The sequence below is a fragment of the Taurulus bubalis genome (genome assembly GCF_910589615.1).
Source record: "Taurulus bubalis genome assembly, chromosome: 15".
NCBI lineage: Eukaryota > Metazoa > Chordata > Actinopteri > Perciformes > Cottidae > Taurulus > Taurulus bubalis.
Window position 1 is genome coordinate 8,057,670 of NC_136603.1, and position 16,535 is coordinate 8,074,204.

The 16,535-nt window shown below is 40.7% G+C and overlaps 2 protein-coding genes across 2 annotated transcripts; both read right to left on the reverse strand.

Annotated features, from left to right (window-relative positions):
- Positions 1 to 545: 545 nt before the first annotated feature.
- LOC306748044 (histamine N-methyltransferase A-like) lies at positions 546 to 5,520 on the reverse strand. Its single transcript, XM_079231163.1, has 7 exons — positions 5,446 to 5,520; positions 5,222 to 5,364; positions 4,425 to 4,477; positions 2,379 to 2,483; positions 2,044 to 2,174; positions 1,690 to 1,783; positions 546 to 1,325 (listed from the first exon to the last, which is right to left on the reverse strand). The coding sequence occupies exons 2-7, from the start codon at positions 5,353 to 5,355 to the stop codon at positions 973 to 975; spliced, it is 870 nt and encodes a 289-aa protein (XP_079087289.1). The 5' UTR covers positions 5,356 to 5,364; positions 5,446 to 5,520; the 3' UTR covers positions 546 to 972.
- A 1,462-nt stretch (positions 5,521 to 6,982) lies between these two features.
- On the reverse strand, positions 6,983 to 16,475 carry hnmt (histamine N-methyltransferase). Its single transcript, XM_079230720.1, has 7 exons — positions 16,434 to 16,475; positions 15,548 to 15,694; positions 14,472 to 14,524; positions 13,432 to 13,539; positions 11,041 to 11,171; positions 10,769 to 10,862; positions 6,983 to 7,587 (listed from the first exon to the last, which is right to left on the reverse strand). The coding sequence occupies exons 2-7, from the start codon at positions 15,682 to 15,684 to the stop codon at positions 7,226 to 7,228; spliced, it is 885 nt and encodes a 294-aa protein (XP_079086846.1). The 5' UTR covers positions 15,685 to 15,694; positions 16,434 to 16,475; the 3' UTR covers positions 6,983 to 7,225.
- Between the last annotated feature and the right edge of the window lie 60 nt (positions 16,476 to 16,535).

Here is a 16,535-nt window from a genome sequence, read left to right on the forward strand (position 1 = left end):
ATAACTTTACCGTTGGACTCCACGCTACTAAAACACCAGCTTTCAGTTCAGAACTCAGCTGAGCAATGCATGAGACTAGTTTCTCCAAATAGGAAGCGTCTTGAACCAACAAAGGCTTTTGAAGCAAGTGTTAAGTCAATTTCAGTCAGCGTGTTCAATACTTTTTCCGTGTCATTCCATTTTATTGCACATAACTTAATTTCTGAATTAATTTGTTTGATGTTCTTTGTATGTCTGGATTACTAGTTTGTTACTGACATCTGGTGAAAATGTCATGTCAATACCACCTTTAGAAATATATTTACTGAGAAAAATGGGGGCGTGTTCATTACTTATGTTACCCACTTTATGTGTATGTACCAATTATACTTGACAAAGGCAGTTGTCTTGGGGCTGTCACATTCACTCTGTGGGATCTTAAAAAAAAGCAGCTCTTTTCTGCAGCACTACGAAAATACAAATTAATGTAGTACGAATTAAGTGAAGAAAAAAAACATTCAACTGTTGAATGTCTGTCATGGGAATAGATAATGAGATTTCAGACAGAAAATACATTTTATTTATTCATAATGTTGGTTTAAATACAAACACAATTAGGTGAAAATAGGCTGAAATGACTTGACTACTGCATGATCCAATAGCAGGGTCAAGTGAATGGAAGAAGAGGAATCAGAATGCATGAACCATTTTCCATTTTGTGGGATCTTACACAGGGCGGCACTCTAGGTAGCAGTTAGCCTCAGTTCGTGGCTCTAATGTGAAATGGGTGCTATTATTTTCATGTTATGGCCCAACTTAAGAAGAATTATAATGTATAATGTTTAAAATGTATAAAAGCAAGAAAAAAAACTGCATCACATACAGACAACATTTGGTGAAAATAGGCTAAAATGACTTTACTACTGCATGATCCAATAGCAGGGTCAAGTGAATGCATGAAGAGAAATCAGAATGCATGAACCAATTTCCACATCAAGCATGAACAAATATGCAGCTCAAATTACTGTTGAAGATAACCTTGCCATCTTTTTCAGTGCTGCACTTGCTTCTGAGAAGGTCTAGAATTCCTGCTCTGATCTCTGGGGTGAAGGACTGGTAGAAGTGGTTTTTCGCAGTCATGAAATCCAAGAGATGCTCTCCGGTCTTGCTGCTTGGGTCGAAGCACTCCGTGATGTCGAAGGTGTTGGGAATGGCGTGCTCCTCATATTTCAGACCCTCGCTCTTCAGGTAGGCAATGACCTCGGCTGATGAGCGGTACTCTGTGATGGCATCGACAGCGAGCTCCTTCTTGTAAGTCTTCCACAGGATGTCCCAACCAGAGTGAGCTGGATATGAGAAGAATAAATAATGAAATAAATCCGGAAGAAATATATTGACAAATGACAACAAAACACAGATGCTACTTTTTTTACAGTCATGAGAGACTATTGGTCGTCTGAGGACTTTAAATAACAGTCAAGAGCTCTCACCAGTCCTCAACACAAACATCCAAGAGGACACCGTACAATTTCCTACCAGTCACTCTCCTGCACATCCCTCGTAGACTCGTCACTTTCCCATTACACTTTTACATACACTTACAGTACACTTGTTTAAAATTCTGTTATCTGTTTGTTTGTGCACTTTATTAAGAAACAGGTTAGGATGAAGAAGGGTGGGAAGCAGTCTGGAAAACGTAGTTCTATTGACCTGCTTCAACGATGATCATCAGCCTGCCGTTGTTCTTCAGGAGGCTGCGGTAGAATGTGATGGTACCGGCGAGGTTGTCCACATAGTAGATCATCTGTTAAGGAGAGAGTTGTGAGCAACCTTTAATTTGATGTTTTGGGTTGTGCTTAAAGCGTTTTCAAACAACAGAGTTCTGACTGGGGAAACGGCATTATGTGAATACTTAACATTTATCGTTATGCACTTCTGCTGATTTGCTCCCTACTGAATTCTAGCATAGGATTTAGGGGAAGCTAAATATATCGCATGGCATACACAGCGTGAGACACATTTGTCAATACAAAATTGTTAAACTGAAGGTAAAGGTCATAATACCTGAACCATTTGTATGAAGTCAAATTTCTTCATATCTCCCTTAGCTTTGACTTGTTTTTCATAGTTCTCACTGCTCATCAAATGCCAAGCAAATGGGATCTTCTGAAGGTTGGTGATCTTTGCAACCAAAGCTAGAAGTTGTACATAAAAAAAAAAAAAGATAATGCAGACAATATAATTAAGAAACACAGTATATACAGTGTATAGAAGATGTGATATAACAGATGACAATAGCTACAACCTAAAAGCAGATTATGATCAGATGAAGACAACAAAGACACAAATCGAAAAATTATAAAACTAAATCACTCTGCGACATCTTGCATTTTCCATACCTTTGAAGTCTGTGAGCTGAGAGCTGCCCTCCACAATGTCAGCAGTGATCGGGACAGCAGGGAGTGTAGACTGCAGCACAGTGAGTATCTGGGCATCCACCTCCCCTGGAAGAAACCAGGACATCTTTAGACTTTGGAAACCCATTGCCTCAGTGTAATGCTGCTTTATTGTGAAAACCTCATGCACCAAAATGTATTTGTTTGGAATATTGCAAACATTCCTGAAACTTTTTTAACTAATTTCAGGTGGACCTGTCAAATATATTAGGTCAAGTGTGTGTGTGTGTGTGTGTGTGTGTGTGTGTGTGTGTGTGTGTGTGTGTGTGTGTGTGTGTGTGTGTGTGTGTGTGTGTGTGTGTGTGGGAAGATGACTTTGATGTTGCCGCTGTCCAAACATTCATGTAATCTTTTAGTGTCGCAGAGTTCAGACTGCGAGCACTTTGACCCACGTGTCCTACTATAACCCATAAATGTCCCATCTCCTTGTCGCCAACTTAAAACTAAAAAGGGCAAGTAACAATTTCTGGGGATCTGTCATCTTAAAACAAATACCTTCTATGCCTCCAATATAAGTGACGGGGCATACATTTAACAGACTTGTTACTTTGTACAATTTATTTAAATATTGTATGATATTATAAGTAAATATGAGGCTTTAGTCTAAGTTTACTTCCTGTCTTTGTGTGTTCCCAATGTCCCCCCAAAAGCCTTAAACCCTGAACCAGTAGGGACTTAAATGACGGCACCTGTTCAATGGATGAGTGTGTGAGGCTGCAGGGGCTTGAAATAGTGTAAATACCAATTGGACAGCACTTTTATTCTACATTTGACATTATCATGACAACGTTGTAAAATATTACGTACAATTGTGGGAATTTCTTTTATACTTTATTCTCTCTGATTTGAACGTCAAACAAGCTTGCCTCACGAGATGAGAAGCACGGATATATGCTTACATAGTGGGCGAATGCATGCTTGTGTTAGAGAGGGGTATTACCCAGAGTCCAGTAGAGGGCTCGGCTTTTGCTTTTAGAACTAGGGTTACAATATTGTTAACGTTGTAACTGGTGATCCTCTCGTCAACCCGCCTGTGTTTGTTCTTAGTTTAGTTTGTCTCAGCCTGCTCACGCAGTTTGTTTCCTGGTTAATTTTTTGCAACCAGCTTTTTGTTATCAAAGCTCGTCTTTGTTCATTTCACACGCCTGCCTGATGTCTTTTTATTTGGGTCCACATTTTGACCTGAAACCTTATCACAATATTTATAGGGGACAATTTGAATTGATAAACTCTGGGAAGATTTTTTTTTTTACATAAAGCCAACTCAATCAATTTCAATGGCATAATTATTATCAAAATCTGATCTTTAAATAGAGCTGCTTCTTGAAGAACATAAACCACACGATCAATAATTAGGGTTGGGTACCGAAAACCGGTGCCACTATGGCAGCTGACCGGCAAGAACACCGGCTGAGAAACGCTCAAGCCGGTGATTATTCGCAAGAGCAAGATTATTTGGTGACGTGTTTGTTCGGCGGTGTTTGGCGTTTGCCAAATTCAAGAGCAGCTCTGTCTGGTTCAGAAAAGCTCTCCCAGTTGATATTAATGATGATGAGTAGTCCAGTAAAGCAGCAGCAGAGTGAAGTTCTGATGCACACGGTTCCTATCAGGCCACCTGATACTTTTTGTCTGTTTTTTTTTTTGTATATATTGTTTATAGTTTGAAGTTAAAAAGTTTGAAGCTGTAGTTTGAAGTTTTATATTAATAGTATACTTTAAGCAGTTAATATATGGGTCAATTTGAGAAGAAAAAAAATGGCCATGGCAATAAAAAAGTATCGCTCCAGGCACCGGTATCGTTTTAAAAGTATCGTTTTAGCACCGGTATGTATATTTTAAAAAAAGATACCCATCCCTAATGATAATGCAATCCCTTACGCTTGTGGAGCTTTGCCACGGCACTCAACAGTTTGTAACTGAGCCAAAGTGACCTCAACAAACCACAGCATGTGTCCAAGCAACAGTTACCAGTTGTATCTCGTCACATACCTCCACCACTTCCAACACCAAGAACATCCAGGCTGCTTTTGTCTAATCCGATTCTGCAACATATGAGAGATGGAAAAGTAAAAGGATAGAATTGTTACTAACAATTGAAGGGCAAAAGTGAATTAATAAATAAGTGTATTACCTAACAAGACATAATACATAAACTATACAGTATATATATGTTTGAAATAATCCACGCGAGTGGAAACGTCGCTTGTTGTTTATGTGTTGAAACAGAAAAATAAAGTTGCTACAAATAACACATAATGACTGGAGTCTGTTTTGTGCAAATATCTGTCACGTAAATTAACTCTATAGTACACGAAAAAAGAAGAGACAAAAGATATAAGTTTAATTAACGGGATTCGAACTCATATCATTGGGTGGATAAAGATCAGAGGTCAGTGGCATTACCACTACACCAGGATAGACACAGTTGATTTTCTTGTGGATTTACCATGAAATGATCTACAACACAGTCAGCAGTCACATTTAAACGGCAGAGAGCCACCAGATCAACTTGCGACCAACTGCGACTCCATGGAGCATGTTGACGTGACCTGCGGAGCGCTTTACAATATCGCTGCTTTCTCAAACCAATAGACAGCTGTTTAATATCAGACCATTCAAAACGTCTTTACCGGTGTTTTACGTGTTCTCTTGCTATTCTCAACATCTGCTGGAACGACGACAACAGGAGACGCGTTCGGCCGAAAGTCGCCAGTTAACATGGTCGCCTGTTAAACCGTAACACCGGACAGTTCAGCATTATCAGAGCCCTTCCTCTTGTAAGTTACCTTTTAAATTCTCCCGGCAGGATGTTGTGCAGACTTTGGAAAATGGCCTGGTGTTCTCCCGAGTGTTGCAAGTAGAACTGAAAGCTTTTCACACAACCGCCATCGTAACAAGTCGTCTTTGCTTCCTCAGCCATGACTGATTCCTGCAATGTTACACACAGCGGTTTGAAATCATAGCATTTAAAAACGATCTTTAACGTACGTTGCAAGTATTTACCAATTACCTTCAAGTTGCAGAGAGTAAGGACAGAGAGGCGATTGTCTCCCACTCTTGTGCAGAGTTGCAGTTGCACGGCCCCTCCCACAGGCGGGCTCATATAAACTCACGTGACCTTCTGTTGCGTAACTCTTGAAAGATGAACTTTGTCTGCACACCAGAGCCAGCTGCAGCTGTACTGTCAGATTCCTATGTATTGGGCTTTCCAGTGGGTATTTCGAAATGCCTAATAATTTGTAGTTCACAAGCATCTTAGAGATTCTCAGAAGTTAGTCTCAAATGTTTTTCTGGTGTTGTTGTTACAAGGCCAGAGCGTTCAATTTATTTAAGAGGCGGGTTATCATGTTTGTATTTCACTTGGATGTGGGTCAAACTCGGGCCAAGTCCAACGGCAACAGCATGTTTTAGAACATAAGTAGCCAAGTGGGCCGGCAATTAGATTCTAAACTGTTCAAACAAAATAAAAGAATCCCACTAATCCTCATGACTATCTGCACCAGAAGCAGAGCACACAGTGTGTAAAATATTTTGAGCAAACTCAACACACTTATGTTTGTCCATTTTCCTCCAGTTGCTGAATCTCTACCTTTTATGCTTAACAAACTTTATATACTTTTAGAACTGCAGCATTTTACCTTAAACACCACTTTCAGCAGAACAAAGCAAAAGGTTCTCTGGCCCTTAACTGTGAAAACAAAATCCAACATCAGTTTCATGACTTGCAGGCCATCCATACCATACCATACCAGTATAAACTTCAGTTTATGGTGTCCGTGAGGTTATCCACACAGTAGATCTTCTGTGAGGAGAGAGTTGTGGGGAACCGTTATTGTGACCTTTTGGATTGAAGCTTGCATCCATGCAAGCAATGTGTTTAGTAACCATAGAAACTTCAGAGGATACACAAATGATTATTTTTAGCTCTAATCTTTTACAGATGTTTGTTTGGCAGAAAAGGTTCTGCTGATTACCTCCCCGGTGAATTCAAGTAGCTGCTGAGATCTTTGTGGACAGCAAGGTAAATCTCAAGTGAGTCACAGAGTATTGTACGAGTTATACTCGTCAGTCTGCCTCACTTTCAGGGGTTAACCCAGGACAACGTGGTGAGAACATGTACAGAGTTGTATATTCAATTACAATATCACGTCAGCAGTTGTTGCAGATACACATGGCAATCTCTACTCTACTGAGTTCTAGTTTTTGAATTGAATATCCAAAAATCTATTTATAGATCTTATCGTTATGCACTCTTGATTGGCAGAAACGTTTCTGCTGATTTGCTCCCCACCGAATTCCAGCAGTAGCAGAGGATTTAGAGGAAGCTAGTTATATCTCATTGCTTACACAAAGTGAGACACTTGTCATGACATCACTTTCAAAAATGTAAGAAAAAAAATAGACACTCCCACAGGAGTCTACAATGCTATCATGATGGAATATGAGGCTGATGTCTGAAGCTGATCAAAACTCTGAACTTCCCATTTTGTGGTTCATAACACTTAAACAAAATGTGTTTGGGTAAAAAAAAAAAAAAAAAAATCACAATCAATTCACATTTTTATTTTGTACAAACACAGATAAAATCAAGAAACAATAATTGGTACCTACAAAATAACTGTTCTGAGGAAAATAACTGATCATGTGAAACAAGGCCTTTCCCACAGGCCAATAACTTGTTGCATTCCTTTAAATTATACATTGTACAATTTTAAACAATCACTCTTAAATCAAAAAGTATGTTGTTAATCTGCTGCAAGTTTCACTTTCACTCTATGAACCGTTTGCTTTTAAGTAAGCTGATCTATGACGATCACTCCAAGGTTGTTGTTGAAGATAACTTTACCGTTGGACTCCACGCTACAGTCCGGGTGCCGAAGTAACTCTAAAACACCAGCTTTCAGTTCAGAGGAGGCAGTCTTACTGAAGTCCAGCACCTCAGTGAGAAAATCAAGCAGAAGCTCCCCCTTTTCATCCCCCTTGGTGAAACACTCAGTGATATCCATTTGAGAAGGCAGCTCGTAGCTCTGGTAGCTCACCCCGTCGGAGTCCAAGAGGCTTTTGATGTCTCCAGTGGTCACACACTGACTTATTTCTTGGTTACAGAGTTGGTTACTGTAGGTCCGCCAAAGCTTTCCCCAACCACTCTCACCTGGAAAAGACGACATAAAAACAAGACTAAAAGTCTACATAGATTAGCTGCTCCATGAGCCCTTACTTTGACGAAGCTGTGCTTTAAGGTAAAAACTGATGTCAGCATGCTAAGATATTCACAATGACAATGCTAACAGAAGAAAAAGCGTTCTTCTCTTCGTTCATCTTTCAGCCATATGGAGCTAAATCAGGCACCAACATTATTTCTTTCTCCCTAAACTTCGGCAGCACACATTTACCCACATGCTAAAAATGTGTGTACAATCTCACTTTCTCCTCGAGGGGTTTGACATTATCAACTCACTGCTCTGCAGAGAGGCATGTTGGCTTCATACTTTTAACACAGTTGAGCCGTTTGGCCTGAATGGAACACTAAATTGTCATGTTTCATCAATTGATTACACACTGTGCAGTGCCGGTTGAAAACATGCCTGTTGATAACAAGCTGAATCCGCCCGTGGTGTTACTTACTGCCTGCAGCATTCTCCAGAACTGATAATAAAACAACACTACACTCAACGCTGCGCTTCCTCGGGTCCTGAGCAATACTCAATTTAATACTATTCTAACTCATTGTTCCCTGAACTAACTTATACAAGTTCCATTAAGCACTTAAAAAATAAGGTGTATGCTACTTAGCAAAGCGGTACTTAACTTCCGGCGCCGCACGAGTGGCTGCCCTTTACAGTCCCCGTGGATTATAGCTCCCCCTCCACCTTCCCCCCTTCCACAGCACTCAGCTCCCCTTCACACCTCTCATACTCAGCACTCTACAACCAGCACCCCACCCCCCAGCGTGTCCCTCAACCAGGTGAGGAAGGAAATGAGGAGGATCAAGGTGAGGAAGGCCACGGGTCCAGACTGCATCAGCTCAAGGCTCCTCAAGTCCTGCGCTGACCAGCTGTGCGGGATAGCGGAGCACATCTTCAACTTGAGCTTGAGACTGGGGAAAGTACCAGAGCTATGGAAGACATCCTGCGTGGTACCGGTACCAAATCCCACCTGATGAAGACCTTGGAGAGGCTGGTCCTTGTCCATCTCCGCCCCCTGGTGAGCTCATCCCTGGACCCACTTCAGTTTGCCTACCAGTCTGGCATCAGGGTGGATGACGGCGTCATCTTCCTGCTGCAGAGATGCCTCTCTCACCTGGAGAAGGCTGGAAGCACTGTGAGAGTCATGTTCTACAACTTCTCCAGCGCCTTCAACACCATCCAGCCTTTACTTCTGAGGGACAAGCTGGAGCAGACCGGGGTGGACCACCACCTGACTGCATGGATCCTCAGTATGTGCGGATACGGGAGTGCGAGTCAGATCGGGTGTCCTGCAGCACGGGAGCCCCTCAAGGAACCGTTCTGGCTCCATTTCTCTTCTCCACACCTCGGACTTCAACCACAACTCTGCTAACTGCCACCTGCAAAAATTCTCTGACGACTCTGCAATCGCCAGCCTCATTTCCACCGATGATGACAGGGAATACAGAGAGCTGAACCAGGACTTTTTAGGATGGTGCCAGCGGAACCGCCTCCAGATAAACTCCAGTAAAACCAAGGAGCTGGTGGTGGACTTCCGCCGGGGTAAACACTCTCCTCCGGTACCGGTGAGCATCCAGGGACTGGACATTGAGATCGTTAAATCTTATAAGTACCTGGGTGTTCACTTGAACAACAAACTGGACTGGTCTGACCACATACACGCACTTTATAAAAAGGGACAGAGCAGACTCTTTCTGCTGAGGAGACTGAGGTCTTTCGGGGTGCAGGGAGCACTCATGAAGACCTTCTTTGACTCCGTGGTGGCATCAGCCATCTTTTATGGAGTGGTCTTCTGGTGCAGCAGCATCACTGCAGTGGACAGGAGGAGACTGGACAAGCTCGTGAGGAAGGCCAGCAGCGTGCTGGGGCGTCCTCTGGATACCGTGGAGGTGGTGGGGGACAGGAGGATAATGAATAAGCTGTCATCCATGATGGGCCACGCCTCCCACCCCATGCAGGGCACTCTGGCAGCGCTGCACAGCTCCTTCAGTCACCGGCTGATTCACCCCCGGTGTCTGAGGGAGAGGTACCGAAAGTCCTTTCTCCCCGCTGCTGTCAGGCTGCACAACACACTGAGCTCTCAGTAAACCACTATCACTTGATCACTTTTGGACACTTGGTCACTTTATTCACTGTGGACACTTTGATTGTACTCAGCTGGTGCAATATAAATACGTTAAGTACTTTTATATATATATATACTCTTATTCCGTCTATATATTTAATTGGAAATTGATACTGTATTCTTCTTACTGTTTTACTACTGTTTATTGTTATTTTATTTATATTACTTGATTTTCTTTTTTTACTATGTGTCTCTATTGTATGCAAGGCTGCTGTAATCCCGCAATTTCCCCACTGAAGGACTAATAAAGGATTATCTTATTTTATCTCTTATCTTACCAAAAATAAACGGTACTGAAAAAAGCGATACTGAGCAAAGCGGTACTACAAAGTAGAGCATGGATTTAATGAGTAGATGCATTTTGCTACCAGTAAAGTTATAAATTAGTTGGGAAAAAACATACACAATTTGAGTTGCAATGGCAAAGTGCCGCTGGTCATGTGCCCGATCGTGCTCATTGACACCAGGGAAGTGAAGAAAAGTTCAGTTGTAATGTTATCTATTCATGTAGCATTAGCATGCTACACCCATGATCCAGCAGCAAAAGTGAATTGCAATGCTTGTTAATTTAAAGTTCATTCATATTGAACGTGTCCAAATTCAACAAAGTATGTCACGGGGTCCTAGTTTAACGTGTTAGCATGCTAGCATTTACTAATTTGTCAGTGTTTATCAGTGTTATCCAATCCATCTTCTGAATGTTGAGATATTATACTGGTTAAGTAAACACTTTGCCCTGTTGGGAGGCACCAGAGGAAAAGCCAGGGCATCACAGAAGATAAATCCTACTGACTTTATACATACATGATACATACAATGAATGTATGTATCATGTAAGTAGTATTAATTTGTAGATGGAATACATTGCTGGTTTAAATACATCCACTGGTTTTCATCCCGATATATCCTAGATGTATCAGCACTAGGCATACTGGCTCTAGACAGCAAAACTAAGCCCAAGACTCAGAGAGAAGGAACAGGTTCAATGTCTTGATAGTTTGAGATAAAATCCACCCACTTACCAGACACTAGAATGATAAGAAGCTTCCCATTCTTGTCCAGAAGACTCCTGAAGAAGCTCATGGTAGCTCTGGGATCCTTCACATAGTACAGCATCTGTCGATTTCACAGCAGATAATGAGGTATCTGTATTCATAGAGCACCCAAATGTAACGTTATGCTAGACGGATGTTCTAATGGGATTAATTGCTGTGGAGCACCGCCAGAAGAATATGACCTAGATGTGTCAAAAATACAGTTTGTGGCCCAGAGGCACTACGTTGGCAACACAAACCTGTATCATGTGAATGAAGTCAGCCTTCTTCGTCATCTTTTTCCCTTTCCAGTGCTCCTCAAACTCAGTGGCAGTCATCTGGTTCCAGGTAAATTTGATGTGATCTAAACCTGGTTTCTGTGACACCGCAACTGCATCAATAGACACAAACCAGAGTTATGGAATTGGATGGAAACATTATTACACAATAATGTTACAACATCAAAAAGCTGTATTGTGATTACATGTTGCTCTGTTACATATAATAGGAAAGTATAACTAATTCAATAACACTGTGCTTTATTACTTACAATTACCTGTATTACAGAGTAATGGTAACACCAACACATGATATTTTAGTGCCTCCACTGACTATTTTTATTTTAGGCCATAACATTTTCTTGTCACACTGTTGATTCATTTATATTTTGCACCTCAGATGAAGGAGTGATCTTCAAAATGAAGAGCAGACTAATTACATATTCAACATCTTCTCTCCAGCATCAACCCAAATGCAAGCAGGAGAACACACTTTGTCCTGATGTCTGTCATTGGGAAGAAAACTTTCTCCCTCCTCCCACACGAGACTGGAGGTTCAGTGCAGAGTATCAGCCCAAGAGTCTCCGCTGGCAATGGAGTTTATGTCTTCTGACATTCAAGCCATGGACTAGAAACCAGCTAATGGTCAGCCAGGAAGGATGCCTGACATTCCGAAAACCATTCTATAAATTGCTTACATTTAAAGTTGCGGTTGTCTGTGTTTAGTTCCATGAATGAGATTACAACTGTGTTTAATGTTTAAATTCCATTTAGAAATTGTGTATCCTTACTAATTAAGCAACTCCTGCAGATTAAGTCAATCACATATATTTGTTTCTAAGTAAAATAATGTATCCTAAATATTTAATTAAATGTTTTTTGTTTTGCCAGCTATAGCTATTTGTTTTCATTTGTCTAATTATTATAGTTGATTTTAATAAACGTCTTTCAATTCATCCATGGTATCATTTTGCCTTTCTGATTGCAAAGTTAAAAAAATCTGACCTTTATTATGTTCCAAAGTGACTTAGGCAAATGAATAGAAGCAATTGTTCTCGTCTAATCCTAGAACTGCCTGGTCAGATAATGGGTAAATTGATTAGAGCAACCATGTGCCAGCTCCTGTTTTAATAGAAACTCCTGTTATAATAGAACCTCCTGTTTTAATATAATTAATTATATTAGTCTGCTGCCCTCTGAAGGCGTCATCCAGATACTTGGCATACCATCACAGTATCTGGTCCATTCTGGTCAATAGTCATCACAATATTGAATAATTTCCTCTAAGAATTATAGTTGTATTGTTTTTTGTCGTTGGTTATTGTGCTGTTTGTTTTACCTGCAGTGAGTAGTTAGTAATAGATGTGCATGAACACGTCTTGTGTTTATTTGATTGCATTTCAGTAATTAAACAAAAATATTTCTGCTATCCTGCTCTTCATTGCAACTCATTTTGATATTATTCTAATTATGTCATAATGTCTTAATATTATTTTAACCATACAATCAAAATAAAACCTCATAAATCTACTTCTCATTCTGAGGAGCCTTTTTCCCACTTTGGCACCATTAGAATAATTATATAAACAATTAATTAACTTAATAATAATTGTCACATAATTGTCATATTTCCCAACAGATAAAACTGGGCTAAAAACTAAAACAACTCTACAACTTTGATGTATCACACATGTACTTTCTGCCCAGGCATAACCTTGTATTACAATATATTTACAAATTTCCCAGCGTTCTGTTTCGAAATAATGAGGCGAGGTATGAGGTGGGTTCCAGTGTTCATTTGTCTAATCACATTCCAGGAGTTCATTTGTGTGGTGAACCTCTTTTCTTCCAGCCTGACTTATTAACTTCCTGTGTACTGTTCTGCAATCTGTTCCATATTCCCCCCGCCGATGGTTTAACGGGATCATCTCTTGGTTTGTGGTGATCGAGTTAATCAGCAAAGATCATACCCGACACAAATTCCCAGCCCTTTTGATAAGGATCCCCTTATTATGTTTGTATGTGTAAGTCTCAAGAGACGACATATCAGACTCAAGGCAAACATTGTATTTTACATTTGTTATTCATTTAGATTACCTGAAGTATCTGTTCTTACATCTTCTATATCTTCTTACATCTACATATATATATATATATATATATATATATATATATATATATATATATATATATATATATATATATATATATATATATATATGAACATGAATAATAATTACGTTAAAATTACATTTTTGGCGGTATGTGACTATACAGATACATTTGTGTGTGTGTGTGTGTGTGTGTGTGTGTGTGTGTGTGTGTGTGTGTGTGTGTGTGTGTGAGATATGTGTGTGCCCATAAAGACTGTACCTTTGTAGTTCTGCAGCTGAGTGCTGCTGGGCTCCACCACCTCGTTATCCACTGTCACCCCTGGGTGCTTCAGACGGAGCTCGGAGAGCATCTCGAGGTCAATCCCACCTACAGGCTCCAATACAGTTTGTATTCTGAAAACCACCGAATCTCTTCTTGCAATTACAATTTTGACCTACTCCCTCCACACTAGCCAAACTGTTTCATAATAATAACTGGAAAAGTGCACTCTACTGGATCTGGAGGTGTGTCTGCAGACTATATTTAGTCAACCTGCATATCATCTCAATTCAAACGGTGCTGCAAATTTAAGCAGTAAAATAGCAAATAGCATTTGTCAGTTTTGCAGGAAAACATACATCTTATGATGCGATAATCTCAGAAAAAAAACGAAAGTGATCACTATGATATGTCTTTCAATATCATTTAGCCAGAGGCATTTTGTTCTAGTTCTTATTAAAGCTGACACATTGTCATGTACTGGACTAAATCCAAGCAAAGAAGCTAATCGGGACAGGTGGTGAATCTTTCTGATTAGATAGAGTAATACCTTGCGGAGGAGTAGTCCTTCTAATGCATTTTACAGTCCATTAGAGAATCAGTACCCTCGCTTCATTGTGATACTGACACGACAGCTCAGGTAAATTAAAAGAATTAGCATTGACAAAAGTGAAGGGTAATAGCACTCGTGGGCACATACTGTAGTGACAGGAACATATTATGGATGTACAATGAGTGCAGGAAACAAAGTGCGGTAAAAAACTACAGAGGTCCCTTTGTCTGCGACTAAGGTTCAAACTAATCGGACCACTGGACGGATGCATACAAACTCTTGGCAGCAATAACACGGGTAAAGGTATTTTACGGCCACAACCATGAATGACAGCAGACCAATAGGAAGAGTTACAGCAGCCGGCCCATCAACGCCCCCTCACTCCTGCCGTCTGCCGCAGAAGTCGTTCAGCTATTTACTGTGTCACAGTCACACAGCACATAGGATAAGTTCAACAGTAAAAGTGTTCTATACCGTGTGCACTTACCAGCTCCACTCCCAACTCCTATGACATTTACGTGGGACTTTCCATTTCCAATACTAAAGGAAGAGAGGAGAAAAGCACTTTGAGTCTTCAGAACAGTCTTGAAATTCACATCCTCCAACCCGCCGAATGTGGGACACATTTTAAGGCTTGTAACTGTCAATTTTGCCGTGTGAGATGTTCTGGTATAGCGTGTGAAGCGTCTCCGATTCAGAGGCAGATCACACTTTCTGATTCACATGTGGGGTATATCTCTCCAGATGCCTCTCTGGTGTGCTGCTGAGACAGTCACAGGGTTCAGCTCTCTGCAGCTGCCATTGGCCTCTCACGGAGAAAACTTGTATCAACATAGACAAATGTGCAAGAAAAGAAAACCTTCCACAAACACTCAATCAATGCCATTGACATTCATCTTTGTATATACAGCATGATAAAACATGTATAATACAACAACAAAACATAATATTCGCTTTCAGCTGTCATGATAAGTGGATTTGAAAAGGTTATGCTGCTTAATTCCTCCCGTGCTTCATGTCCTCACCCTGTATCTTATCACTTTTATTTTATTACACACTTGACAGTGTAATTGGCTGGAGTGTGTACACTCCTTCTTTTTCTGATTAAATCTGAAGAAAGAAATTGAATGTTTTTGACAGATAAATGCTCACGAGGTAAAGTCTAATGAGCACAAACTTTCTTCCAGTCGAGGAATGACATCACATAACGCTTCCCAGAGTTCTGTTTGGAAATAATGAGAGGTGGAGTATGAGGAGGTTCCTCCTGAGTGTTAATCAGACTTTTGTTTTGTTTTATCTGTCGTGTTTGCCACATTTTAGGGGTTAAATGGAAGTGAAATCTTTTTTTCCCCAATCTGTCTTCTTCTATACTGCTTATTACTTTATTGTATTCTGTACTGCAATCTTTTCTTTCTTTCTTAAGGGATGAAACCATCTGTAGGTTTATAGTAATATGGTTAATCAGCAACATTCATATCTCTCTCACTCATAAAACGTGTGTGTGGGAGAGAGAGAGAGAGAGAGAGAGAGAGAGAGAGAGAGTGTGTGAGTGTGGCAGATTACCTGGCCAGTATATCTGGCAGCATATTGTGGATGAAGTCCCGCATACACTGATGCTCAGAGGAGCGCTCCAGAAAAAGCTGGAAGCTTCTCTGGTATCTGCTATCATCATTAACCAGACTCGTCAGTGTAGATGCCATGGCAAATAAACTGGCAAAAAAAATGAATAAATCAGAGAATAAAGAGACAACAACAAAGCGGGTCAGAACAGTATAACCTTATAACCTTTCTTTTCAATTTGTCTTTCTTTCAGCATAAACACAGACGCTGTTGTCCAGCTGGTACTGTGACGCCTGAATAAGGAGTTTATAGTTTTGCTGATTTATCATCAACAATCACTGCAGAATAACTCGACCGATTCAATTTAACAAAATAATAGGTTGTAATTTAATTGTATGTAGTTTTCCTGTCGTAGCTCGGACTTCCTTATTACACTCACTTAATTTACAACAATATGTTTGAACAAATATGCCCTTTCTCATAACAGAATGCAGCCATTGGACATTGATTTCCCCCTTTTTTTTATTTTTTCTTCAATCACCACACACTGCTTCGGCTTCTGCTCTCGGTGTGCTGAACCAGTTGCTGTAGCGCCCATTTATAAAACAAGCGATATCCGTCGGATTGCTATTATTTTCGCCTGCGGGATCGCTGAACCGGAACTAAGTGTCCGTGCAGCTGCACGTGTCATCGTCCAAGATGACTCCGACAGCGGCGGAAAAAACAAACAGCAGCAACACACACAGATCGATACGGAGCCCGTCGCCTCCGATCGACGTGTGTGTATGTGTATGTGTTGATCGGAATAGGTGACGTCACCGCGGCTGTTTTCGTGTGTTGTCCTATTCTTTGTGCATGTGGTGTTTAAAACGCGACATCGTTCACTTACATGTCGTGCAGGAGGGAGTCCGGAGAGATCTGCGGGCTGGAACAAAACCCTCCCACTACGCATAAGCCTCGCTTCCCTTAAGGAGGGCCCCGAGGTGCGGCA